Genomic DNA, 27,316 nt, shown 5'->3' with positions numbered 1-27,316 from the left:
TCTAACATTGAAAACATAGCTTGATTCTCAGATCCCACAGTCTTAGCGGATGAAGCTGTAGGAGATAATTTAGCGTAGGTCTGCGCTGGTATTTTTTGGTAAGTAGCAGCCTCTATGAAATTGTCAAATTTTTTTGTTTGTTTTTCTTTTTTTCCCCAAGCTCTTTTCAATGCAATTTTAGTGTAAACTTTTGAGTTGAGGAAAATTTAAGTTGAGGCAGTATCAGTCTAATAAGCTATATTGTACTGTTGATTTTTTTCTATTATCCATTTGTAGCCTAAGATTGACCTATATCTGCTTATTAAATACTCTGAAAGAAATTTTTTAAACTCTTAATTTCCAGTAGTATTCTACAATCACCTGATTATTTTAGTCACACTTGCAGAAAAAAGTTCCTCCAGACTCATTCATGGGAACCCCCCCCCCCAACAGTGTTATTAACTTAACAGAGCAGGATAAACATGTCATTGTTTCAGTATCCAGTTGTGTTCACTTAATTTCTGAGTTACCTGAAATTGCTGCAGCTGTGTCTGTCCTGGTGGCTGCCTGGTACATGGGATGTGCAAGCTGCATGTGTGTGTGACAGTACAACGGTTTGCCTAAGGCAGGCAGCTGTTGACACTGTGATAAGACGGACATTGTAGAAGGCTAATGTAAACTGAAACCTTAAGCAAGCATTCCTGTGTATAGCAATAGACTACTGAGAACTTTGCTTCTTGTAATGCTTAGTGACTTCTGTCTCTCAAAACAGATTTCTTCAATCGGCAAAGACCAGTCAGACAACTGCTGATGATTCCTGGAAGGATGGGTGTTACTGATACAACCCAAAGAGCTGATGCACTGCCAAACACCTGTGTGAAGCAGAACCCCAGCTGGCTGGGCATGAGAACATTATTTTAAAACAATACTCTTCTCACCAGACCCATCACATTGGGGACTGACTTGTATAGTTCTTCGCCTCTTGAATGCAAACTTCTTATTTTTGTTGAGATCTTAGCCACTTAACTGGTGGAACAGACTACTTTATTCCTACTGTTCAAAACATTACTGAAGGTTGAATGTCTTCACATGAAGACTGAAACTAGCCTTATTTCTTATGAGCCTCTAACTTGCAGTCCTTTGGAAGGCCTGTCAGCAGAAACCCATGACCCACTAACGAGGATGGCTTGCTTAAAGGTTACTGGTTGGCTTGTTCATGCCACCAAGCAGCTTTGACCTGTTGCTATGGTGTGTTGCATAGCAATGGGTGGGGGAGACTAGAAATAGCTGTATAGGTGTTTGTTAGAAGTAAGACTTTTTAAATTCAACCTGGTGTAATCTGTTTGTCTGAAACTTTTTTTTTACTTCTGTATAGAATGTATTTCTGCTACTTTTTATTGTTTGTTCTAGAAGATGAAGCTGGTTTTTATAACTGTAGTACACTTCAAGGTGTTGTATTTGAGTGTGTGCATCACAGTAGTCAGTTCACAAGTGAAGGAGCAGTACACAATATTTGTGTGGGTTTGTGAACAGGCAGTTGCAGGGACAGGTGGATGCTATTTAAAAACTGCTGTTTATCAGCACCTTCATGTCTCAGAGGAAGCTAACAACCACTGGTTCCTGAAAAAGGTAGGTGTTTGGTTTCTTTGAAATAGTGCTCCCTGACTAATTCCTCTTGAAGCATTTCCCTTTGATCTATTTCAACTAGTTCTAGTTCCAACTGCCCTTGTTTTTGTAGAAAAGTTTTCTACTGTCTCTTTGGATATGAAGGATTCTGTTTAAATGATGTCCTTTTCCTCACAAGTGCTAGAGGGCCATTAATACAGTCTTAGTACAGAAAATATGCACTAATAGCAATGTTCTCCCTGCCATCAATGTGATTGATTAGTATAGTTTAATAAAATGTTATGGTGCTGAAATAGATCTGCCTTACAAACAGTGAGCCTGAGTAAATTTGTTTTTGTTTGAGGAAGGAAGCTTTTCATGACAGCCACAGCCATACTGCTTCCACCCTTCAGCTTCAAGGGACTTCCTTTGGAGGTGTTTATCTACACAGGGCTCCAACCTAGATGATACAAACATTAATCATTACCTTTCATCTTGATTTCACGGTTAAATTTCAATTTCTTGGTTGCTGGCAAAGGAAGATGCAACTCAGCACTCAGTGTCTTCCTACAGGACAACCACTGCAAGTGGCTTAAGTAGAACAAGATATGGGAAACAGCACTTGCCAGTAGCTCTTAGAGTAGGAAGCCCTATAGGGCATTTCATAGCAAAGGTCACTTTTTGCAAAGTACTAAATTAAAAAGGAAGAGGCAGAGTTTCAAAACAGGCTATTCTGATGTATGTGCTCCTGCACAAGCCAGAAAGTGAATGCTGGCACAGGACTCACTACATGATTAGCTGATTTTTTCTGCTGATTACTATTTCTCATCCCTCTGTACAGAACATTCACACAGTAGCAGGCTTTAGCAGTTGGTGAGTATGCTTTGAGACCCAGGTTGGGTTTGTTACCTGATGAAAGAGATGCATCTGTTTAAGCAAATAAGAAACCCTTGCTGCTTCCCTTCTTTCTTAAAGCAGGACCATTCTCATGTTCCACTTGCTCACTCTAATTAATATTAGTGTTTTACCATTAGCTTCCTAAGAAATGGCTGTATACCACTATTTTCCTGGAGTTAATAGCCCCCTTCTTCCACCTTTAAGGGTAGTGCCTGTAGCTGCTAAAGCCCAGCAATGGAAAAATCTGCTTGTAAGTCTCACTAAGCAAGTTCTACATTATGAGAAAGCAAGAAGAGTTCTTGTTATGAGCAGTTACATTTGAGACAAAAAAAAACAGGCACATAAGACTGTTCATTCTCTGAATGCTAACAACACTTCCCTTCCACATGTAAAGGTGCCAGACTTAGTGGGGGGAGACAAGTGTAGTGACAAATAGGCTTCCTAAAACCCACTGATAAGGCTTGGCAAGTTTACAGCACTCATCTTAAGGCTTTTCCCTTGTAGAGACACTGTGGGATCTGTTCCTTTCTAATACTTCTCTCTGGTGGAAAAGCTGCTACCTAGTTACCCTGAGCACACATTTACCTTCCCCAGGCATACAGAGATGAATGACTAGTGACACTTCCATTAGATTTTTGTAATTAAGAAATCACCTCTTGTCTTTATTTTGGTCAGCACACTGAGAGTAAGAGCATGCCTGCACTTTAAAGGCAGTGTATTCTTCTGCAGCCTCCTGAAGTCCAGCCAGCTTCTATTATTTATTTACTTTAATTGGACATTAATGGTAGGTAAAGAACAAAACTTTCCAGTGATGTAAGATGGTTAACTAGAATACAATCTTAAGCTATTTAAAGCAATCAGACATGTGATAGTTTCTAGGAAGAGTTGCAGGATGGATGGCTACAAAGATGCAGATTTGGAGATACACGTTTTTAGATGGACCATAGGCTCATACAAGAGTAAGCAAGAAGGTTAAGCAGGGCCTTAATCTGAAGTGAGCTTCTGCTTGAATTCATGGTCAGTATCATGTTTTATAAAAAAAAAAAAAAGCCAAGTGCTTGAAGATGGCTATCCCTTTTTAGAAGAGAGCCATCTCTTTGGCTTTTGGTCCACAGATCAGAAATATGAAAACCTAATCAGACTAATAGGATGTTAATTCAAGTTACAGATCCTTTCATTCTCTAAGCCATTTTCACACCAGGTAATCTTCCCTTGCATTTTTATACTCTATATCAGCTCAAGCCCTAAAAGACATGCCATTAGGATGCATGTTTTCTTACCTACATCCAAGATAACAATCAATTGAACTTGAACAGTTTCTGCAAGTTTAAGAGGAAATCCAACTCCCTCATACTGATGCATGAGCCTACTCCCAACACCTTATACTACATAAGCATTTAACAGTCCTGAGGTAGAAGAAAGGCTACAAAGCTTTTACGGACACTCTAGTACAAGATGGTGAGCTCAGTCAACACTGCCATAATCACTCTGGCATGGTATGGTATGCACCTGCAGAAAAAGTGTTCTTCCAAGATAAGACTGGAGGAAGAAGGGTATCCATTACTAGGGATTTAGCTCCCTAATGCCACTGAAAGTTTCCTTCAAAACAAGGTGTTTGGATGTTCAGTTGGCTTCCAATAATAACAACTCTTACTCAGTGCAGGTTCTTATGGGACTAGTTCACCTGTACTGAGCAGCAGGCACGTTGCTATTGCTTGTGTTCTTTTGTATTCTTTCCACCCCCACAAGTACTCTGAGCACATGGGCAACTGCTCCCAGATTGATTCAGCAGCCCTCTATACAAGGCACTTACAGATGCTATGAATTCATGAAGGGGAGAAGTAAAGATTTTCCCTTCTCAAGAAATTAAGTCATGACAAACTAGCACCTGCATCAAACCTTCAAAAAAACCAAAACACACAAAAAAATCCTTTAATTGCTGATAGATTTGTGGTAATGGTACTTCAGGGCAGACTTTCTACGGGTGATTTCTCCAGAAGCCTTGCTGGGTGATACCAAGCTTGGACCTGCACTGTTACAGAGTCCCACACCCTCAGGAAAACTGCTTTAGAGCTCTAGCCAAAGGAGAGTAGTTCCTACTGCTTGTCTCCATCTAGTGAAAGACAAGCTTTCACAAAACTAAGGAAAGCTGCTTTCTCTACAGTAATTTTATTTAAACCAGGTTAACTTTGTTTTACACTAATGCCTCAGTGCATCTTTTAAAAGGAGAGGAAGTCTTTTCTTTAAAAAGTGTTGTACATAAGACAAATCATAGAAATGAACACAGCAACATCAGTCCCTAAAACATGCACAATTGTACACTGAGCTGTGGGTGGCTGTACAAGCAACAAGGAGAGACAGGAAGGTTCTCTTCCACATCCTTTTCCAGATAAGCCATTTCAGGAGGACCAAAATCTTTCTATGAGCTGTACATTGGACTAACAATAGAAAGATGCAAGTGACCACAGTGCTGATACTTTCTGGACATCAAGATCTGACTAGTCTTTAAATTTTAGCCTACTAGAAGACAAATCCAAATAACATGCAAGTTTACATGAGAACTCTTTACCCAGCACCTGCCTGAAAACTCCAAAGTCAGCATAGCACACACCAAGAAAAGGATGTGGTAGAGCAGCAATTTAATTTCATTGCCCTGCAAGCCCATGTCACACAGCTCAGAGAGCCCACATAAGGAAGGAACTAAGATGCATAAACACTTATGTAAAGTCAGATTACATGGCACCAACCAAGTGCAAGAGTTTACCACTGAATTAAGCCTCCCTTTCCCATACCTGCACAGCTTCCACCCACTATTAGAAGCAAGCCACTTCTCTGGGCCAAAAAGATGCAGCTCCTTATTAGACCCATCTGATGCTTTCATCAGATTTCAGCTGTTTCCATTTCTCCTCTTGAAAATGAGCCTGTAAGATAGAAGACTAAAGTCTGTAAGCCACTCACACGCTCCAGGCAACAACAGCTTCTGATCCAGTCAGCCAGGACTTCAAAGCACCATGCTGCCCTGCTTCCTTGTTGCATGGCCCTCCTTTCCCAGGGCTGGTAGGACAGAAATAAGGTGTTCACAATCAGCTTCTGACACTAGCCAAAGCCATCAAAATTTTTGCCCTATATTCCAATAGCAGCATATCATCAAGGGACCCAATCCTACATTTGGTCATTAGCCTTGGAGGTTTTTTTTTCTTTAATAAAAGTATCAGTTACTAGGTCCTCTGAAAAAGCCTCTCCTCTCCAGACCAACAGTAACTGTGCATCAGCTCCAGGGTGCTATCCCTTTTCTGTACTCAGTTTTTAGCACAAACCTTCAGCACAGGAACACAAGCAGGTGATACCTGACTCCTTATCAAGCCAGATCAGACTGGCTCCCGGTTTCACCCCCAACAAGCAATAACATTAGTATCAATTTTAGTCCACCCTCAAAATAAAGAGAAATGACATGTGACAAAGCAGATACATTATTGCAGCCTTAACCATATGCAACCATCTCCTTTACTGTAAAGATTTAGCTACAAATTAAGAGGGGGACAAGGAAGATGAAGGAGGCCATTTCAAAGTGTTGAGGTGACCTAACACCCTCTCCTACCAACTCCAGAAAGACCTCCAGGAAAAGGGAGATTTCATACAGAAGCAGCACTTGCATCTTACAGTGCATAAACCTCTACCCCAAGCCTTTTTACTACCAATACTGCACTGGCAACTTTGAGCTGTTGAACACTACAGAAGGGCTACATGCTTCCATATACAGCCAGGTGTGTGGGGAGAGACACTTGGATCTCTTTTTGGTAAGAAGCAGAAATCCACTCACATCCTATCTCTCCCCCATTAGTTTGGCTCAGCCCACCCTGAACTACTCTCCAAGGCAATCCTCATGGGTAAGACAGCTGCTAGCAATACTGTTGTCCACTTAACGCATTCACATGGAAGTGCAAAGCTGCATGTACAATATGGGCAAGCATGCACACACGCTTCAGAGCTGGCTGTACTGCCCACCCAGCTGAGAAGGTTGTAGTTGGGACAGAAGAACAAAAAATTCCTTCAAGTAATTTAAAACAGCCCATTCTTGAGGTTACAGCTGCACAGAAGCAGGGACCAGTTGGGCCTGTTTGGGTTGGTAAGGCAAAAAAGTCTGAAGTCCAGGAGGGATGGAAGAATGAGGAGGTGTCAGTAGTGAAAGATTAAGAGTTATTCTGTAGGTCGATTCTTCACACTCCTGTGATTCTCATCTTCAACTGACCAGCACCAGTTGCCTCCAGTTACTTCTGCACACAGCTTGGCCATGCAAGCCCACCACAGGCAGCTGATACAATAATATAGATGATTACCTGGAGAAAGAAAACAGTTGACTTGACTTCAGTAGAGAATTACACCTCTGTTATTCAATCAACTGCTGATTTAGTCTGGCAATCAAGACACAGGTTTGGAAACTCCACACTTTCAACACCCTAAATAGCTTATTGAATGCCCTACAGCACATCATACCAATGCCTCTTCCTCCTCATCCCTGTATTCCTGCAGGGATGGGAACTGTCCTCCAGCAAAACAGGAGGGCCCAGTGGTGACAAAGTACTTTACACATACCTAAACTTGCAATTACACTTCAGCACCCTGAGATGCTTTCACTGTTCACATTTATTCCAGGCTGGAGGCACACCTTCACATGAAAAAGCTACTTCCAAGCTAAGTAACAAGATACCAATAGGACTAAGGCCTAAAAGCCATTACAGACAGAGTTCAGTAGCCATGAACTCGGTGTCATCACTTTTACTGGAGTCAGCAAGACAGCTGTGTCTGACAGGTGCTTAGAGGATAGGCAGAGTTTTCTGGAATGCTTTTCCTATTGCCTTAACAAGAAAAGTTGCTTGGCACAGTGACCCTGTCTCCCCACCTCACACAAAACCATCCAAACACTTGTTTTAGAGCCAAGACTGATCCAGGGTTAGAGCTGACTGGGCTCAGATCTAAAGACAGCAATGTTACTGGCATTCTCAGATATTTAAGCCTTGTTTTAAGAGGTAAGTTACCATACTCCGTACTTACAATTGATACAATGATGATTATGATGGTAAGCTTGAGGTTCTTCATACACATGGCTCTAGCAAGGTTCCTGCTGGTAGTTTTGAAGGTGACTGACTACAAGAAAAGGTAAAACAACTATTTAATCCCTGAACCCTTTGCAGAGGAAGCTGCATCCCAAAAAGCTAGATGAAGAGGAACATACTCTTTGCCAGCCTCTACCTCCCCCAGTAGCCTAGACAGCCAGTAGTGTCACTAACAAGTGGGTCACTTCACCCAGTCAACTGGGCATTTAGGTCCCATTTTCTTTGAATAACATGGTTACCTGCTACAGTTCTCTCCTCCAGAGAGATTATATTACTGTAGCTACAGTAATATAAAACTGAACAGGCATTTCCTATGCTATTTTAGGGGCAAGATAAAGACAAGGCATAAGAATAAGTCCAGCAGCAGCTTGGCTTTAGGCCTTCCAAAAGCCTTACACAAAAAAAATTAAGCACAAGACATTAAGTCTGTAGGCTGCTCACAAGGATTAGTCTACCTTAAGGTACCTTTGGCTACTCATTTAACTTGCAAACTTTGGGGAATTAAAGTGTTTGGTAATGTTTAGGGAACTACTGATCTAACCACCAAAGAAGAAAGCACAACTTTACTACTATAAATATACCTGCCAGGATGAGGCAACTCGTTTTCTACTTTCTGACAACAGTTCCATTGGGGGTTATATGAAAAGCCCTTTAATACTAGAATTTGTCTTCAGTATCTGGGCTTGCTGTACTTTATGGTCAGCTTGTGCTTGTCCTGTTCTAAAGTCTTTTCTCTGTATCCTGCGATTCCACCCATTCAAAACAGGCTTTGGTCACCAACTGACCTCAAGCATCCACCAGGCTCCTAAGTATTAGTGCAAATATTTTCCACGTGCTTTCCCTGAACAGCTCATGCAATGAGCTATCTGCCCAGAGAAAGGCTGCAAGATCCAGGCCAAGCCAACTCAGCAGCACACTCTGCTGGTTACTTCCAAGTTTTGTGGCATATTCTCCACCGCCCTTCCAGACTTCTTGGACAAGGCTACACCAAACAGAACTCCATCAGTATGAATTGCATTTTTGACTTAAAGCAGACTCTCATGCTCAGTCTCTGTCTAAACTTTAGAAGCATTTCTCTTGCTCGGCTGTGCAGTTTTCTAGGTGTGGGAGCAGATTGCTGGATACCTCCACTCAACTATCCTAGTTCAGACAATGTAGCAGCATACCACATCTCAGTCCAGACTCTTCCATCCTAGTTCCTCCAGAGGACAAGACTACCTCAAGCAAAGTTAACACCAGTTAACACCACATCTTCAGTCCTCTCTCCCAAAAAGGAAGTCCTTGCCATTGTCCCTGGGAGGATCTAATTGCCTTATTAATTTAGAGTGATTAAACGGTAAAAACTTGTACAGGAGACAATAGGAAACAGCTACACTGCTGTCTCAGGGCTGAAGTCTTCAAAGCTGCATCTCCTAGGATGCTCTCACGATCAGGTGAGATAAAAGAATTCAGACTAGAAGCACATTTATTTTCTGCATATTTCCAAGAACAAACATTCCCTGGGACAGCACATGCATGACTTCAGCCTTATTGCTGAAGGCATTCCAGGTGCCTTTTTTCCTAAGGCATTAGCCTATGTTAGGCTACTTGCCATCACCTGAAAAAGTGTTAGGAATGGCCTAACATGCTTGGTTTACAAGGTTTCACATCTCCCAGATAACAGCGAGGTTAGCAGGAAAGAGGTGGCACCTCTTTCACTCCATTTTGGCAGAGAAACAAGTGGGCCTGTTCAGATTAACCTCCACCTCCTGCCCTAAGAATAGGTGTAGGCACATGCTTCAGGAAAAAGCCTCTGGAGCCTGAGTGAGCAGACTTGCCTACCTGAAGCCTTGTTTAAAAACCTGATAGCTGGAGGACAGTATTCCCTACTGAGCAGTTGCAGGCATCTCTACTACATCTCTCAAGCATGAATACTTTTTGCCAGCTCAAAGATGCTTAGATCTCCACAAGCCCCACAGAAGGCATACAGGCAGTCTACTGTGTTCAAGATTGCCTTCTGAGGGCCAGGTGCCAAAGGAATTAGGCACCAAGCCAGGATTCTGTGAAGGAAGATGCTTGGTCAGTTCTATGGATTCAAAAGGAAAAGGTAAAAAAAGATTCCAGAGTATAGGCCACTTCACTGGACAGCATATACAAAACTCAATTTACATTATAATTAAAACAAAATTTTCAGTCTTTTGTCTCTTACAAAAAAGGCTATTTGTTCCACCTAGACTCCATAGGCTCTGGAGCTTCATGGAGTATTTTTATTATCTGCACTTTCTCCTCTTGGTTAAGAGAGCAACTCCACAAGTTAAAAGGTTTCCAGTTCATCTGTGTCAAGCTGACTTCAGAACAGGCTAAGAGAGAAGTTTTAGTTATGTTCCTTAGCTTCCTATGGTTCCAGATGAAGAACGGGTTTTCCCCTTTACTATGTCACAAAAAAAACAACAAGAAACACCACAGCTTGTGCAGGCAGTGTGGTAGCCCGTGCGTGGGTTGTAGCAAACAAAAGCAAGTTGAAGGTTTTTAACAGGATGGAGTAGCAGGCAGCCAGCTGAGCTGGTCCTCGGGAACAAAGCATTTTGCTAGCTGTGCATCCCAGTATTTAGCAGCCATTCACAAATCACACCAGCACTGGTAGGATAGGGAGCAAGATGCATGGGATACCTTATTTCTTCATTCTGTTAAGAAGCTGCAAGACTAGGATACAGCTTGTTAACACACCTGCATGGAAGGGGCAATAAGACAGGACTTGTTTGACACAGGGAAGTCTTACCTTTAGATCTAGGTGCTTCAGTGTCTGCTCTGTTTACAGGCAGCTCTGGGGCCTAGTCTTGGCATCCACTGCTCACCAGTAAACATAACCGATGCAGTACTACTATTTCTAAGCTCTTCCCCCAACTTACCGAATCCACAAGATTCTCCGTTTTATCAATCAGCAACTCCAGCTTCTCTCCTCTTTGTGCCACTAGGTCTGGAAAAAGAAGAATCCAAATCAGTAGGTAGAATCCCAGTGCAGAGAGCTGCTTCCAATACCCAAGTCCAACTGTAAGCCAGGAGCTCTTGGCAATAGCTTTCATTACTTATTAGACATAAAGCAGTCCTCAGCCTTTCAGAGTTTACACCAGGCAACAGCACTCAAGGAAGTCTCATGTCACCCAGAACACATTTTGGGAAAGATCCCACTCAATTTTGATCAACTCCAGATCTAGCCCTCCATTTTAGGTGATCAGACTTGTCCAAACCTGAATCAAGGAGTCATATCTGACAAAGTGAGTTACCAAGTAGTATTCTCCTCACAGCAGCTCTCATCCTGCAGGAAGGCCAAAGTGACAAAGAGACCAAGTCTGAAGGATGCTGTGTCCTATCACAGGCTGTGAAAGTTAAATATTGCTCCTCACCCTTATGTGCCACCCTCAACTAAATTCAACACAAGTAGCAACTTGCAAACTCAGAGCTCGTTCATGCAGACCATGACATATTTACCAGTCAGAAAACCCCCAGCCTCTTTTTCTGTTTTAGTTTAAGTGAAGACAGCAGGCCAGACTCATCAATTATACTCTTGATAACTCTCCCTGCAGGACTCCCATTCCAGGCCTGAAGCAACTCTGTATGCATGACAAAGGAAAGCCAAATACCTATGTTTCGAACCATGATTCCTTTAAGTTCATCAACTTGGGCTTGCGTCTCTGCCACCTGGTCAGTACCCTTGCTCTCCGAATGATATTTCTGTAATAAACAAACAGCCTGTGAAAATAGAATCTCTGGCATAGCACTTCAGTTCCTTAAGAGGACAAAAAAGGGGAAACTCCTGGCTGCTACAGAATCTTGTGTCCTCTGTGCCCTTCTAAGGTACTTGAGGCATTTAGAGGTGAGTAGGAGACCCAAAACTGAGATCCAGGTCACTTGCTGGTCACACATGCCCATCTGCTCCTGCAGTGCAGAAGCTGCACATTTGCCATGTGCCTGCAACTTTCAAAGCACCCAGAACTAAAGAGCCAGTTTTGAAAGTTTAAGCAATTGGCAGCACTGCACAGCAAAGGAGGACAGTTAAGACAATTTGTTGTATGTGGTTCATGAAATCCCTGGGCTACAATCACTCCTATTCTCACACATCACTGTGTTGCCTTCATAAAAGTTAAGAGCTTTTCACAATCTTCTTAACTTATCACTAAAAGATGTCTAAAGAGCCCCACAATTTTACAACCAAGACAGAATGCAAGCATCTATTACGGGAATGTTAAGAGGGAGTCTTGGCAAAGATGAGGAGGGCCCGTGAACTGGAAACACCACACCAGGAGTCAGACTGATGTGTACTAGAACAACCTAGACTAGACCCACCTGGAAGGAAACACAGCCTTCCAGCTACAGTCTGTACTTAGACAGCTTTGCTGATAATTTAATCCCTCTGCTGTATTACAGCAAGTGGAAGAAGCATGCAGTAGATACTCCAGTGATGTGATTTGCTCAGTTTCTGTATGGATCAAGCTCATCTGCCAGCTTGTCAGATACCTACATTATAACCCACTCCATTCCACGGCCTCACAGAAGAAAGCTAAACACAGACACATTACTGTGACTCCTCTCCCTTAACTCTCTTCCCTTCAGAGAAGAGAACTTGTTCAAAGATTGTTCTTCCTGTTACTGAGGTAGCAAACAAATCTCAGGCAATTACATGGTTCAGGTTGGTAGGTGGAAGCAAGCGCTAGCCAACATTCCCAGGTTAAGAGGAGTCTCACATTCAGCTGCAGAATCAAAGGAAGCAAAATGAGATGAAGTCAGTATTGGACAGTTAAGTTCCACTAGTACAGGACTGATTTTAAGTTATTGCTCAACATAGGTCCTCTCCAGTCAAACACTGCTAGTCAGGGCTCCTACTGCCTTGTTACCTTTAAGTAGCCTTCTTCTAGGGATATAGGTCTCTAGAGCAAAACTCAGAGTTAAGCTTTTGCCTTGCTCTACACTTGTAACCATTGCATTCACATCTGTTGGGGGAACCTTCATGGAAGCATCTGTATTTTAATACTAATCAGTCAAAAGGGACTTGGTGAGAGCAGAGGCCAGGACGAGACTATGTGTTTGTACCTCATGACCATCCAAGTGTCTACTTACACCAGGCTTTTTTCCTGAATAAGCATTCAATTTGCATCCATTTCTGACAACAGGGAATATGAGTATATAAATACTGTGAGAGCAGTAAAGGCTCATGTCATAATGTTACAGCACTGAAGGCAACAGCTCCTTTGAACCTTGTCCTCAGTGTTGTTTTTTTGAAAGGAAAAGTTTCAGAACTGGCATGTTATCAAAGCTAGTCATTAGTTTTATTGGAAACGCAACCCCCTTTTTCAGTATTATCTGTGATACGCTTGAGTAGTAGCATGATCTCAGAACTGCTATATGATCTCTTCCTCCATGCTCACTGTCACACTAGTTAAACTCCTTGAGTTACAGGAATCATCTAGATAAGTCTTGTTCTTGCACTACATGAAATGTCTGATCAGTAGAGCTCTAATCTCAGCAAGTTTTAAAGCCATTTCAGAGAACAGATTTGTCATTGCTTGACTATTATTAGTTGATGCCTGGATTTCTATCAATATGCAAGAGCTATGGTAGCCAGCTCTACTCAGAGTGCTTTAAGAAATGGAAAGACTTGGGATTTTTAGCAGAATATCACACCACAGCTCTGAAGACCACCTGGCTGTTCTGATAAGGCAATTTAACTCACTCCAGCCACTGAATTGCTCGCATTTTGACAAGTCATCACTTCATTCAGTTTCTACATATCAAAGACTGGTGGAGATGGAAAACACTCAGCCCTATCACAGATAGGGAGCTAATCTAACTTACTATGCACAATCCATTAGGCCCTTCTGGACGCACACTGGCTTTGTTATTCATCGCTTTGTCTGCTGCATAAGCCAAGGAACAGTCTCTGCAGTGAACTACGTGCAACTCTGTGCTCCAAGTCACCTCCACTAGTCACCATTTCTTCTGGCAGTCAACTGACTGAACCAAGACAAACAGCTCCTTTGACTAACACTAATATACATGTCAAGCAGAAACAGTGCAAAAGCAAGTCTTCTCTTCTCTTCCTCTGATTCCTCCCCTACGCCCAACTCCTATACCTCAAAATACTATTATTACTGCTGGAGAGTGTTATAAACCTTGTCCAATTTCCTCACTTACAGGAAGCATGCATACTCACGGTCACCAGCAGCAGAGGACCTCTCAACCAACATCTGGAATATCAAACCTGTCATTTTCAGTAGAACAGGTAAAAAAAAAACAAGCCATCTGTGAAGAGTGGCAACAGCACTAACATGCTCACCAGCCACAGTGGAGCAAATTAAGAACCAGCTGCATCATGCATACAGCTCAGGTTGTAGCTACCTCAAATACAGCCTGTGTAAAAGCCCCCAAAGCCAATATTCCAAGGCCATCTTGCATTTAATTTAAAGGTGGTTTCAAAAAAAAATTTAATGTTGCTCAGGTAATTATGAAATGAAGTTTGGAGTCAATGAAGGACTAAGAATATGACTCAAACTAAACAGAAAATTCAAAACACTTTCCTGGAGACTATGCAGCCTCTAGATCTTGTGCACTAATGAGGCTATTGATGATGAGTCACAGGGCAGTTATTTATTCTTCCTTTATTTTCTATCTGACTTCATTTAATTTGACATTACATCTAGCAGCCAGGAACAGGCCTGTCCTTTTCCACGGGCCTGTTCTCCTTGCAGGTACTGGAATTACACCATAGCAGTCCAAGCACCAAGGAGAAATGCAAACCACAACAGTCCCACTACATTAAGAGCACATATTTAAACAGCAGCCCAGTCCCACTGCTGGAGCAATTGCTCTCTGCCTTTCTTCCTTCTCTCCTCCACAAAAAAAAAACTTCACTGAAGCAGGGCAGCATGTTGTCTGTAGACTCCTGAGCATACTCAGGTTATACATCAAGCCAACAGTGCATTAACAACAGTGTCTGAAATACATCTCACCTCCCTTTACAGAGGGCAAAAGCAAAGGCTATGCTGCACACTGACATACTTCAGAAGCTATATCCATCTGTATTCTTGCATTGCTGTGAATACAGTTCATAAAGCAATACAATTCGATTTTAAATTTCTCCTGTCTGGCAGCTGTGGGCTTTGTCACATCTCAAACACCAGCAGTGGGCAAAGCAGTTTTGTGAAAATGTGATGCTGGCATCAGGGCTGTATCAGATTCCTGTGGCAAACGAAGTGAGCATGCAGCTCCTCAGCACTTCAAGTCTGATATCAATTCCAGCCCAGCCCACCTTCTCCTTCAGTAATCCAAGAAGGGATCCAGATTAGCTAAGTGTTCTGAAACCTGGAAATTTCTTCAAAAGGAGATTTGCAGTATCCTGGATGTGCCATAATGATGACATTCAGAATACAACTTTAGTTGAGCTATCAACAGTCTGCTAATGTCAGACAGTGCAAGTCTGATCACATCAGGACAGCAGAGCTGCTCTGTCCCACCTACTGGAAGTTAACACGCCACATTGCCAATGTGAAAGCCTCGGACAGACTGCTCCCTTCTGACACCACAGAAGATGGCTGCTTGCTACAACTCAGCCAGAACATCAGCCTGTCCCTGTAGCAGCTCACTACTACAACAACGCGCAAGAAGATACCTCATACGATTCATGGTTCCCTGTCTGACTGTAGCTTTTTCTCCCTGTAATTGTGCTTGGAGCATTTCACTGCACCAAGAAGGCCATTTGTCCCACGGCTCTTTATATGCTAATGTTTGGTGCCTGCACAGACCCCAATGACATGGGCTTCATCTTGCTTCCAGAATGCAATCACACTGCTGGAATGACTGTCTCATTCTTGCCAAGATTACAGCGTCAGAATCCAGCATCATCTTAAATATCAGTACAGTCTCCACCAAAAAACATTAACTGACAGCAAAATAGATACATTTGGGGGGTTGGGCAGGTCCAGGTCAAATCCCAACTCTGATAGTATGGCACAACCGACAACTCATTTATCCTCCTCTCTGAGCTCTTATCTTGGGAATGGAAATACCTGGAGCCTGCACAAGATAGCTGGAGAGTCTATCATGGTTCTGTATACGGTACCTGCCTGTAACTTAACCCCAGTTTTCTTCCTTCCTGAACAGCAAGCAGTACCACAAGCACATTCTCTATCACACTCCAGTGTGCCACTGAAATTACTATGAAGTAAGAGGGAAAGAAGCAGCAAGGGACAGTCTGATTACTAAATACTTAAGTCTTGAAGTTTAGCCTGACAGAAACAATGCTATGCTTTTGTCCAGCTCTTCATGACAATGATGTTAAATTGGACTGGGCGGTCAACCTGGAACTAGGTTTGAGACTTCAAATGTTACCTTTAAGATGTGATGTCAATTGAAAGGGGGCAGGGCACCAGTCTAAAGGAGGGTGAAGCCAGCATTAAATTCCCTCAAGAGGTAAGCAAGTTCAGCTGTTCCACAAACAGAGGTTTCGGAAGTACAAGGAGTCTAACTTGTTACACAGATGGAGCACATACCATCATCGATGCAGAAGTTCACAGTACAGCTTTGCAGCTACCTGGTTTGAACAGGGAATGCATTCACTATTAATCCCAAATCCTTTTCACTGCTGAAGCAGTGAAGTGGCTCAGCTATAGGCAAAGTTGGGGGGAAAAACCACCAACTCCCCCTGCTTTATATCTAGACTCAGCTTGGCACTTCAGTCCTGAGTGAGGAAATACAAGGAAATTTTATGGGGAGAAATTTGGGTTATTACAGAAACCTTGTTTCACAACAAGTCTCACCAGTTGTGCAGCTAAGACACTCGAGAACTCGCTGTTCATAGCGTATGGAAGGGCTGTCTGTGCTCTTGAGCCATATGTGGTCTGAAACCTCTTCTTTATTTCATTCAGGAAGTTGAAGGCTCTAGATCGTTCAAAGTCCTGGAAGGAAGAGAGCACATTCACACCAGACATTACTGCAGTTAGCTAGAACTATGTCAAGTCACAGGGCTGATAGTGAGATGTACAGAGTATGCAGCCAGTTTTAGAGAAACCGATTATCAGCTCTCAACAGGCATGCTGTGCATAACACTAAGATCGAACCGCTTATCTCGTGGTTTTAACAACAAACAGATTTTAATCCCAGCTTCCTGGACATTCATTGGCAGCAGACGTTATTGGACTATACTTTGTACTAATCCATGCCTCTCCAGAGAGGGAGAAGTTTTTCCTTCAGCATTTCCAGAATTGAGTATTGCACATATTCCACTGATGATTAAAGACTAATCGCTACATCTAGATTTTACTGTACTGGGACTGCTGAGAGACTATGCCAAAGTAAGAGGTTAACCTCAAAGCTAACTATTCAAAAGCATTTGAGTTTCAGGCTTAGACTCTGGAGGTGTGTTCTTATTCCTATCAGTTACATGCAGTAGCTCCAATGGAATAAAGGAATCTCAGATTAGCACCCATTACTGATTTTCACTGACATAAGATACAAAAAAGCTAACATTTGCAGAGAGCCTCTGTGTGCAAGAGCTGTAACCAAAATACTTACATCATCTGTGATGCAGAGGTATATAATCCTGTCTTGGCAAATGTAATGAAACAGGTAACTGCAAAGAGAAAGGACAAGTCATTTGGAACTGCCATGGGACTAATCTTGTAGAGGGCACTAGTGTCTGTGGAGCCTTAAAGGCTAAAAAGTAGAGGACCAAATTCCAGTTACCCTACAGGAAGTCATGTAGACACCATGAGTGATGCCCAGCCATCTTTGTTCAGATGCATCTGGATTCCTGTGAGCTATATTGGAAAAGAGACCACCTACATGTTAAAGAATCACTGGCCTCAAGCCATTCACAGCATTTCAGATTTACCAATAGCTTTGTGGGACATTAATTCCAAAATTACTTCAGTTCCACATTCTACCAGCTACTTACTCATAGAAACAAAACCTTGATGGGATCCCAGGGATAACATTCATGTCTAATCCTAGCCAATGAACATACAAGCATCCATACACTAGTCAACATGCAACATTATCTGCAGCTGCCAGGAGTGACAACATTAATATTTTGATGAACCTTGTTCATACAGTAACTTGCTTTTTTAGCCTTGTTTATGACTGCCGTGTTGGACTGCCTTTGGTTTTCATCACAAAGATGAGAAAAGAGCAACCAGACCACAAAATGAATTAGATAAAATAAGCATACTAAACTGGCTCAAAGCACATGGCTAGGTTAACTGTTCATAGAAAGATGCCTGCGCTGGTGTCAAGAGAACACAGAAGACAGTTAAATGCAACTCTGTATCCTGAGAGAAAACAATCCAAACTAGTTCAGAACAATAGAAACAAGTCTAGAACAATAGCCTCCCCTCAAAATGAAACCAAGCTGTTATTTTTAAGGCCTATCAGAAAAAAACAAAACAACAACGTTAATTCAGACACAGATAAATCCAAACCAGAGTTTATGGGCATTTTAGTTCAACTCACTGACTTTAGGTTTCTTATATTGTCCCACTACTATCTGACACTCCAGTAAGTGAGGTATTCTTCTGGCTAGTACATCAGGACAGAATAGGAAGAGAGYTGCAAAAAAGACCACATGAATACTTTTTTAAAAACACCATATATCTGCTCACTTTAAGATTTGTAGATCTCCAAAAGTTTCCCAATAAGCATGGGGACCCCTTTTACAAACTTCAGAATAAAAGCAAGCTAATGCACATGCTGCACAGCAACTGCCTTGTACAGATCAGAGGGCTCTGTGCAGTAGTTTCCAAACTCAAGCTTAGTATTATATAAATAACTGAACACTGAAATAAGGCTCGGGGATGTGTTGAGAAGTATAGCCTGCTGTCCTCAAGGTCTGTTCTCATGAGAAAGCCTCCATATCTACAGCTATTGCCACTCCTTCCGGCAAGGAGAGAAGCAAAGCTTATCAGACACCACCGTAAAGGATATGTGGAAGAATCTAAACAGCAGAGACAGAATATCCCCAAGAACTCCAGAGGGCTAGTTTTGTTGTTGTTGTTTTTTGTTTTTTTTTTTTAAAAAGAGATTTTGTAAAGACTCAGGGAGTCTTCCCGAAAACACTCATTAAGTGGAGTACAAACTCAGGGTTTTTTTTCCCCCCTGCTGCAGAATTAAAGCAACAATCCTAGACATGCAGGTAATGGGGTGATTTTCTAGCATATAGGCTGGGGCCCTGGCAAGGCAGAAGGATCCCTGAAATCATATAGACAGGAAGAACAGCTCTGAGCAATCTCAGCTTCTCAGTTTCAATGACCTCTCCAGGCGCTGCAGTTAGGTGTAGGAAGAAGGACAATCTGTAAACTAAAATCTTGCTTTCCCACAGCAGAAAGACATTTCCTGCTCCAAAGTGTGCATGCATGTGCATAAATATCTATTCTCCACCCCAAACAGATGGCTAGGAACTCTTTCTTCACCTCTCCCAGAGTGAAGGAAGGGAAGAGACCTTCTAACCAAAGAGGTTGTTCTCCAAATGCTTAGAAACTAATGCCAAAAGGAGACTTGTCAGAAGAGACTAGTTTTAGCAGAAGCACTCTAATGTTAAGCTTAGTTCCTAGAGCTGCAGAATGGCATCAGTACATTCTAGGAGCACAATGCAAATCAGAAAAACCACACCATGAACAGTAGTGATTTTTGCCACATTTATTGAAGCCTCATTGAGGAAACATTTAGTAATGATCAAAAGATTATGCATTTCATCCACAGCATGCTTTGCAAGTGTAAACACACTCATTACTCCCTCTCAGTGCTCCCAAACAGAAATAGCCTCTATCACAGCTCAAGTTTTTATATATAAAAACACACTATAGCACTCCTACTTTGTAGGCGACTGAAACATATTCAAGGCAAAGATAAAGCAAGAGGACCATGCCCTTAAAATTACACTAGAACAAAGATTCAGCATCCAGAGAAACTTAGACCAYGAAGCAGGCAGCCTCTTCATAAAACTTCTCCTCAGGGATTTTTAGTGCTCCCAAACCAGGGAAAGGTGCAGAAAGACTACCCATCAACAGCATTTTTACACAATGCTAATTCCAAAGACTGAGCTGGAGTGGGATCCAAGGCTTCTAAATTACTCTTCCCTCCACAATTCCTTCTTTAGTTTGTACACCAGCACATTGGCACATTTACTTTTAGGTGCAGCAAGTTGGTATAGTCTCAAGAGATGCCATATTTAAACCCCCATTCCATCAACTTTGATCAGGGCTGTTCAGAGATCCATAAAAGCCTGGGAAAAAATGCTTGTCTGACTGGATCTGTGGTAGCTCAGGGTCACTCTACAAGATATCAGCAACATGACTTATCTTAAAAGAACCACAAGTAACCCGAGATGGGCGACATCTTTGCCTAAAGCTTTGTCCAAGCCTCAAAAGCCAGCAAAGATTCCACAAGCAAAATTCCAAATACCAGCAAGAAAGACTCCAATAGCTTCTGACATCCAGAGTAGAACGCTTTCCAATTCACTTTGGAAACTGTATCCAGTTAGAAAGTTTGATTTCATTTCAATTGCCTCAATGCTTACTACTTAAACTAAACTCAAGTCTTATTTCCCCAGATTTTGCAAAATAAGTAGCTATTGAGCTACTGCATGCGCAGTCAGCATACTAACATATTTAGATATGTTGTAAAGAACTGAAGTGGGCTAGACTCCCACTGTACATTCAAGTCTCTCCTCCCATTTCCAGAGAACCATTACTCACTTCCCATGAGAATAGGTCAGTTTGTTGTTTTCGGATGGGATCTTAGCCAGGATCTGCTCTGTCACCTCCAGGAAGTTTCCTCCACACCAGGCATGTTTGGCAAGTATGGTTGTGCCTCTTGCAACAACAGCAAACAGGATAGCCATGACTTCACACTATCTGGAATTAATAAAAAAAGAGTTAGACTCGCACTATTTAGCGGAGAATACATTACAATCTTAACAATAGTCTCAATTATCAGCATAACAGGATGGAGGCATAAGCACGTTCAATACTTTTACCATTATCAGCAAGCCATCTTCCTATTCTCTCACTTCTTTTAGGTCATGTTCAGGATGACAGCAAGATTGCACTAACCTCTAGAAAGTGTTTTTTGCAACTACAAGGTGTCCTACAGTCAGTGATCCCATAACAAGATTCATCTACATTCTTTCTAGAATGGAATATTAGTATATTTTCAGCTCTTCTACTGACCCTTCAGATTTTGCTTGTTTCTCTTTGAAGAAACTGCCTGCAGCCAGCAAGCTACAGTTCAGAAAGAAAGCAACCGTCTTGCAAGTATGTTAACAGGAATTAATTACATGGACAAGTCCAACATCCCTAACATATGACTTCAGTCTGATGGTAATCGGGACTAAGACACTCCTAAAACTGCAGTAGAGAAGCTACCATCTGCTTAGAGTCACACCATACACATCCACTTTTTATGGTCTAGAGACACTCACTGAGTGTGTTGTTCTAAGACTTCTGTAAAAGCACATAATCTGCATTTTTCAAAGCAAGACTGCACATCTGCAAACTGATTACCTACAGTCATACATCCTTTTCACAAGGTGACATTCTTGCATGTGTGTCAAACTGCACAGACTACTGAATGCAAGGGTTGGAGTTCTATGAAGCCTCCAGAGTTGGAAAAATGCATGCTATCATATAAGAGGGCACACTTAATCAGCTCAGGTATCATCACATTAATCTACTCACAAATTCAAGATTTAAAATGCAAAACCACACGTCACATTGCAGCTGTGACATCTGCTCAGCTGATTTCAGTACATCCATAAGCCTCTTTTCTGCTTAGAAAAGACTTAGGAAGACTTCCAACCAAGGAAATCTTATTTTTCACTTTGCACTTGATACTGCCTGTCTTGTTTTGTGTCCAGAAACCTCTGCGTTCTGGCTGGAAAGATTATACAGCTATTTCAATGCAACTGAGTAACTTGGAAGCTTCTCTACAAATCAACACAACAGCAGCAAAGCAATGGTTTAGCCTTAGGATCCAAAGGCCACTTGCAGAAAGCCTATGAATACAGGCTGTGCCCAGCCGGACTTTCTACCCATCTGGCATTGACTGGAATGACCTCTTGATCTCCGTGAGGCATTCCGTATCAATAATCAATCCTACCAAGCACTGTGCAGACAGATCTTCCCTGAGCATCTTGTAATTTAATTTGAGCTGATGTACAACACAGGATCACAGCAATAATGGAAAAGGTGAGGTAAGAAGTGCAGAACTGTTAACAAGACCATGAAGTTATAATAGTCACTACTGCACAGTCCTCTCTGCTGCAACGCTCACAGCTCTCCTTTTTATCAGCCAGAACTTCACAGCTTCAGGCTTGGCCATCAGTGGTCAGACAACTTCCCAGAGGCACAAGAGCTCAACATTTGAGGGCAAAAGAATAAGCTTATGGACTTATTCAGAAGACGTTCCATGGCTATGCCACAACCTTTAACCCAGCCACATGAGAGCACTGAGGTATTCAGAACTGGCATTGCAAAAGGGAACAGAAGGCAATGAATTAATCTGACAACAAGAAGTAAAGTAGACAGCATAATAAAAGCCCTCAAAGGACACTGCTTCAGAGTAAAGCACCCAACCAAATGCACCTCCAGAAAGAACTGACAGGGGAAGTTCATAGCATCAGCAAAGGGGAAGAAAGAACACATAAAACAAAGCCCCATATCATTCAGACACAAATTTTCAGACAAGTTGTTCTCCTTCACTCCTACCTGACCAGTCAGACAAGAGAAGAGCACCAAACCAAAGGGCGGAAGGAAGCACCAGAGCACTCGGCAGCAGCCCCCTTCAAACACATTTGCTCCTTTCACTTCCTCCTGGCTTAAAGCTGGCACTCTTCAGACCCTCCCACATGCCATTTCTACCAAGGACAGGCGAAGTCTCCCTTGTGCTGCTTTGCATTGCTCGACTTAACGCAGTCACAGGTACACTGACTCGCAGCCTCACACCTGCCCTCTGACATTAAGTTTGTAGTCATTACAGAAAAGCCACATTATTCAGATCTTTAGACTGTAAAATAAGAACTGTTCGGAAAGGTGATCTTAAAGGGTCAGGACATATATTGTTTAATTAGCTATAATAAGCACTATTAGCATCCACCTGAAGATGGTAGAAGTTACAGAATATACAAGAGAAAGGGTAACATGGAAAGTTTAAGAGATAAAACAGGAGAACTCATCAGCCTGGAAGAAGATACCCAAGTAGAAAGAATGTAAAGCAAAAAGTTGTGATCATTCATCATTTCTAATACAAAATTGAGGAGAATGTTCTTGAGAACAGGTTCCACCAGAAGGAAGTATTTCTTCACACAGGGCATCCTCAAACTTACTCAGACAAAATATCATGGATAAAGAGTTCACATGAACTCATCAGAAAGACTGACAAATTTAATAGAAGAAAAAAGAATCACTATTAAACTAACATCAGCCACCAGCAGCTCACTGGAGCCAAGTTTATCACGTTTCTTCTATTCTTCCACTCTTCCCTAGGCTTCCCATTAGTCACTATGGCCAATACTAGGCAGGGCTTACCTTTGGTCTGACTCAGTACAGCCATTCCTAACACAGGCAACCGCTTACTACAGAGAAGTTCAGGAGTTTTCCAGGGAGAAATATTATGAAACAAGTAATTTCTTCAAGCAGTAGGGCAGAAGGTCAGAGAAGTCAGATCCACGGTCTAGCCCCAGTGGAGGTTATGACTCCTGTTATGACTCCTTTGGCTTTAGTGCTGCCCTTCCCATCCATATAATTATGAGTTCTTTCCATAGAGAAACAGTCAATTACACAAAAGCTTACAAAATCCCAGCATTACTACTTCAGAGCAAATGGCTTAGAGGGGTTTAAAAGCACTCTTCCAAGCATCTCTTGCACTACTTCATCAAGCTTGACTAGCCAGAGAGAAAAAAAAAGAGAATAAAAAAGACAAGCAGAGAATCAAAGCCATTTGCAAAGGCTCTTAGAAGCCTGACCACAACCTTTTCCTTCCAGCATCACTGAACTAGCTTGCCAGACCACATCTTGCCTAGAGTGTTTCAGAGCTGCCCCAGAAAAAAAAATCCAAACTTTCTTCCAGAAGGCTCTGTCTAGGAGCCCAGTGGTCAATATTCATACGTACAAATCTCCTGGGGATACTCCTGTCATTGAGCTACTCCTGTGCTCTGACATCCTTCCGCTGAAGACTAAAGTGGCCACAGCACAACTTCCCCCTCCCCCCCTTTTTTTTTTTTTAAATCCAGCCTTAAATTGCTGTAGCAGCCACATGCCGATAGCAGAGCAGAAAAAAAATAGTCACAGATTCCAGAAATATTTTGCTGCCTTTGGTCTTAACCTACTCTCAGCTCTCCAAAGCACATTGCTAAAGACAGACAAGTCTGAGGGTCACAAAGTGAGACTTTAGCACGCTAAGCCAAGACTCACCTAACTTTAGTTAAACACAAGCTGAATAAGTCAGTAATCACAGCTCTCCCTCCACTGATCTGAAGAGACTGAAAGCTGATATGCACAGCACTATGAGTCAAATATGAGCATCTGGATAAAGAAGTGAACAGAAGTAGGGATTCCTCTAAGCTAAGCCATAAAGAAATAAACCATTTCTTGGAACCTTCCTGAAGGAACAACTACCTTTATGTGAATAAGCTGAAGCAGAAGAGAAGCCAAGCCAAACAGACCCAACAAGTCAAGTTTATAGACAAATATGAAACAAGATTAGAACTTGGATAACAAGTTAAAGGCTCATCACACCAGAGACAAGAGCAGCCCTACAGCCGATTTTGATCTTGCAAAAAAMCCCCAGAAAACCTCACATCCTCCAAAACCATACAACTGCTATGCAACTGTTGCTGGTTTCTCCTGATTAAAGGGACAGCAGCTCATTCTTCTGTCTAATGAGGACAGAAGGAAAGAGCACAAGCATCTTTCCCTCAAAATTAAACAACATCTGTGTCAAAAAAAAAGAGCATAAGTGTCAACAGGTATACACAACTGATCCTATGCAAGCTTGAACTGTTCACCTGTCCCTTACTTCATCTAAATTCCTGTAAATAATTAAAGCTAAAAGTGTGAACAACACAAAATACACTTCATTCCATTTTCTACTCACTCAGCACCTCCTCAGCAGAGTACTAATCTCATCAGGAGCTATCAACAGTGCTTCTTCTACCAGCAAGGAACTGCTGGGCAGCACAACTCTAAGTACTTGCAACAAGGATTACAACAGCACACTGCTCTGCAGCAATACTAACCGAAACAAGAGAAATGAATACAATTGTATCTGATCAGAGCCCCTGAGGTAGTCTGCAATGTTTTGGCCAGCCCAGCAACTTAACCAGAGTAGTGTCAGTGTGTGGTATAACACTAGGTCACAGCCAAAGATAAACAAACATGATTAAGCCCCTTGAGCAATCAGCTGACTGACAAATATCAAGAAATCAGTCTTTTCGCACAGAAATCAAAGAACAGGACCAATACAAAGGACCAGCTGTAAAACCAAACCAAAAAACCTACATGTACACATCATCTGTGAAAGGTCAGCAGTTTGCCATACAGCAACTAACCTCAGAACTACAGAGCCCACACAAGCACAGAGACACCTTAATTCCTGAAATAAAAAACTCTAGGTTCAAACTGAGGATTCTGAAGCATCTGCCACAACTTTTAAGAGTCTCCATTCTTTTAATTACAGGCTATTTGTAGAACTCTCATTAGTGAGTTAACAGATCAACAGGGCTGTTACCAACAGGACACAAGTAAGATGCTAGCTGAGACTTCAGAAGCTATCCAGACAACTTCAGCAGGAGGTCAGTAGCTTGGCCCTGCAATCCTGTGTCCTGAAACCAGCGGGCTGAATTCACAGTTCTCAGCCTTACTGAGTAGTCAACAGCCACATTCTCCCAGACACTCTTCCCTCAGCTTTACTGGAAGTAGATTAAATGAAGTAGAACAGACTAATGATGAGCATATTTCTCTCTCCAAGCAGTGTCTCATCCAGCTCTAAGAGAGCACAAACATCTCTTCCTAGAAAAAAATAAAATAAAATCTATTAAGCTGCTAGAGAACATCTTTCCTCAGAAGTTACAGATGAGTCTGGAATTATATCCATTGAAATCAACTACTTCACCTCTTCATATAACCTAGAAATCACAGTTAGTTTCTGTCTAAACTTACCATACTTAGTGGCTGAAAATAACCATGAGCAAGCCTTCCTAAAGGACAATTTGAACTCACTTAGAAATACCAGGCAGGCCTTACATCAAAAGGCTCCAAGGCAGGAGGGAAAGGGAAGGGGGGAAAAAAGGCTGTGTTTTCTGGGTGGCTGAGAAATGCCAGACCCAAAAAGCTCCTTAAGCTGTGCCCAAACCATCAGGTAGCTAGTACAGATTAAGTACAAAAGGGGATTTGAGTATTGCATTCATATATCCAGGACTAAATGCAAGATGTAGCACACCGCTATGTACAAGCTCACCTATATTTGACAGAATCGCCCATAAAAATCTGCAGCATCTTAGAGAATGAAAAATACACAGGTTCAGTCTTCACAGCTGAAACTTTAAACATCACATTGAAGTCTCCAAACATAGCAGATGGCCTATTATTTTCAAGTGAAATGAAAAAACAGAACTTGCTTGTTGCTCTGACTTCACTGAAGACCAAGAATAAACTGTCTGATGGTAGCTAAGATAGCTGGGGCAAGAAGTCAACCCAGGGAAACTGCACCCATTCTCTATCACTCAGCAGTACTGCCCTTATCAGCCAGAGGGGACTCATCAGTGCTTCTTGATCAAAACATTCAAAGCTTCAGTACCAAGTGCTGGAGGATGTTACTGCTTATATTTCCAGAAATGCACTGTACAGAAAGCAAGGGGCCTCACATTACTACTGACTTTAAACCTAGAACAAGTTTAGGTGTTGCAACTCTACAAGTTGCAAGCTGCCTGGCTGCAAAGAAAAAGATCGTTTAAGCACAGTGACTTCAGCAGAAAGCAGTCTAGACTTCCCTTTAACCCTTCCTTGGCTTCTCCGAGTTATTATTTTTTTTCTTCCTTTTTTAAAATAGTTTAGGGGGTATTCCAACTATTAGTCCAATAGCTTATTTGTTCATTTTAAACCCGAGAAGCACATATTTCATGCGCTAATTTAACAGAAGTTTAGTTTCCTCTCTACACACACGGCTTACTCCAGCTGTCTCTTCTGGTTCATCACTAGGAATACAAGTCATTAGGCAAGATTAATCCAGTTTCTCTTCCAGGCCCATCACTTTTTCTGGAAGGCAATATCACATGTTTTACAAGAAGGGTAAAGAAACAGTATCACAGCTCTTGATTAAGCGGCTCGCTCAGGAGGTAACATGTAACAGCTGACACAGCCTAAAGCATGATTACTTCCACCCTCCCCCCAGCCCTCCTCTCACAAGCACGACTGCCAGTTCTTCATCAGCATCTAACCTTTAAGATCCTCACAAACCAATGACCCGAGTTATACCAACAGCAGGAAATTCCAAAGGTTAACTRAAACGGGCAGCGGCTAAGGGAGCTTCCCTCGCGCGCCTGGGCCCCGGGGTCCCGCAGCGGCGACCCAGCCCCGCCGCCCCCGGGCCGCTCCAGTGGGCTGCCCTTCCCCGCCGACGAGCTGCGGCACCCGCGAGTTTCAGGGCCGAGATAAGGCGACGCGTTAAGGGCGGAGGAAAAAGGAAACCTGCTGAGGGAGCAG

The 27,316-nt window shown here is 42.3% G+C and overlaps 2 protein-coding genes across 16 annotated transcripts in view; one reads left to right on the top strand and one right to left on the bottom strand.

Moving 5' to 3' along the window:
* Positions 1-3,530, top strand: part of LOC112975814 (SLAIN motif-containing protein-like) — a 28,263-nt gene extending 24,733 nt beyond the window's left edge. For all 3 annotated transcript variants that reach the window (XM_026086353.1, XM_026086351.1, XM_026086352.1), the window contains one exon: positions 752-3,530. In XM_026086353.1, the coding sequence (XP_025942138.1) occupies positions 752-818 (67 nt within the window). In that variant the 3' untranslated portion in view covers positions 819-3,530. The remainder of the gene's footprint in view (positions 1-751) is intronic.
* On the bottom strand, positions 3,221-27,252 carry VAMP7 (vesicle associated membrane protein 7). 13 transcript variants are annotated; one of them, XM_026086360.1, is made up of 10 exons: positions 26,784-27,020; positions 26,073-26,195; positions 25,477-25,624; positions 20,315-20,473; positions 17,139-17,196; positions 16,385-16,522; positions 11,216-11,306; positions 10,484-10,551; positions 7,534-7,626; positions 3,221-6,818 (listed from the first exon to the last, which is right to left on the bottom strand). In XM_026086360.1, exons 4-10 carry the CDS (start codon positions 20,458-20,460, stop codon positions 6,750-6,752), a joined length of 663 nt encoding a protein of 220 aa, XP_025942145.1. In that variant the 5' UTR covers positions 20,461-20,473; positions 25,477-25,624; positions 26,073-26,195; positions 26,784-27,020; the 3' UTR covers positions 3,221-6,749. The 13 variants fall into 13 exon arrangements, with proteins under 13 accessions (XP_025942145.1, XP_025942147.1, XP_025942140.1 ...); XM_026086362.1 differs by having other exon boundaries at positions 26,073-26,110; XM_026086355.1 differs by lacking the exons at positions 25,477-25,624; positions 26,073-26,195 and adding an exon at positions 27,052-27,252 and having other exon boundaries at positions 20,315-20,469; positions 26,775-26,869.
* Positions 27,253-27,316: the final 64 nt, after the last annotated feature.

This window comes from Apteryx rowi, unplaced genomic scaffold, assembly GCF_003343035.1.
Source record: "Apteryx rowi isolate R43461 unplaced genomic scaffold, aptRow1 scaffold_69, whole genome shotgun sequence".
NCBI classification, from domain to species: Eukaryota; Metazoa; Chordata; class Aves; order Apterygiformes; family Apterygidae; genus Apteryx; species Apteryx rowi.
Note: the sequence above shows the minus strand (reverse complement) of the source record. Positions and strands in the feature narration are given on the sequence as shown.

What these genes read in the sequence shown, in the direction of transcription:
- VAMP7 (XM_026086355.1), bottom strand. Translation starts at nt 26,825, where the DNA reads ATGACTTGTATTCCTAGTGATGAACCAGAAGAGACAGCTGGAGTAAGC. An exon ending in GTGTCTTAGCTGCACAACTG is followed by an intron (nt 11,307 to 16,384) that starts GTGAGACTTGTT and finishes TGTTTATTACAG; the next exon opens with AAATATCATTCGGAGAGCAA. An exon ending in CGGAGAATCTTGTGGATTCG is followed by an intron (nt 7,627 to 10,483) that starts GTAAGTTGGGGG and finishes CTTTTCTTGTAG; the next exon opens with TCAGTCACCTTCAAAACTAC.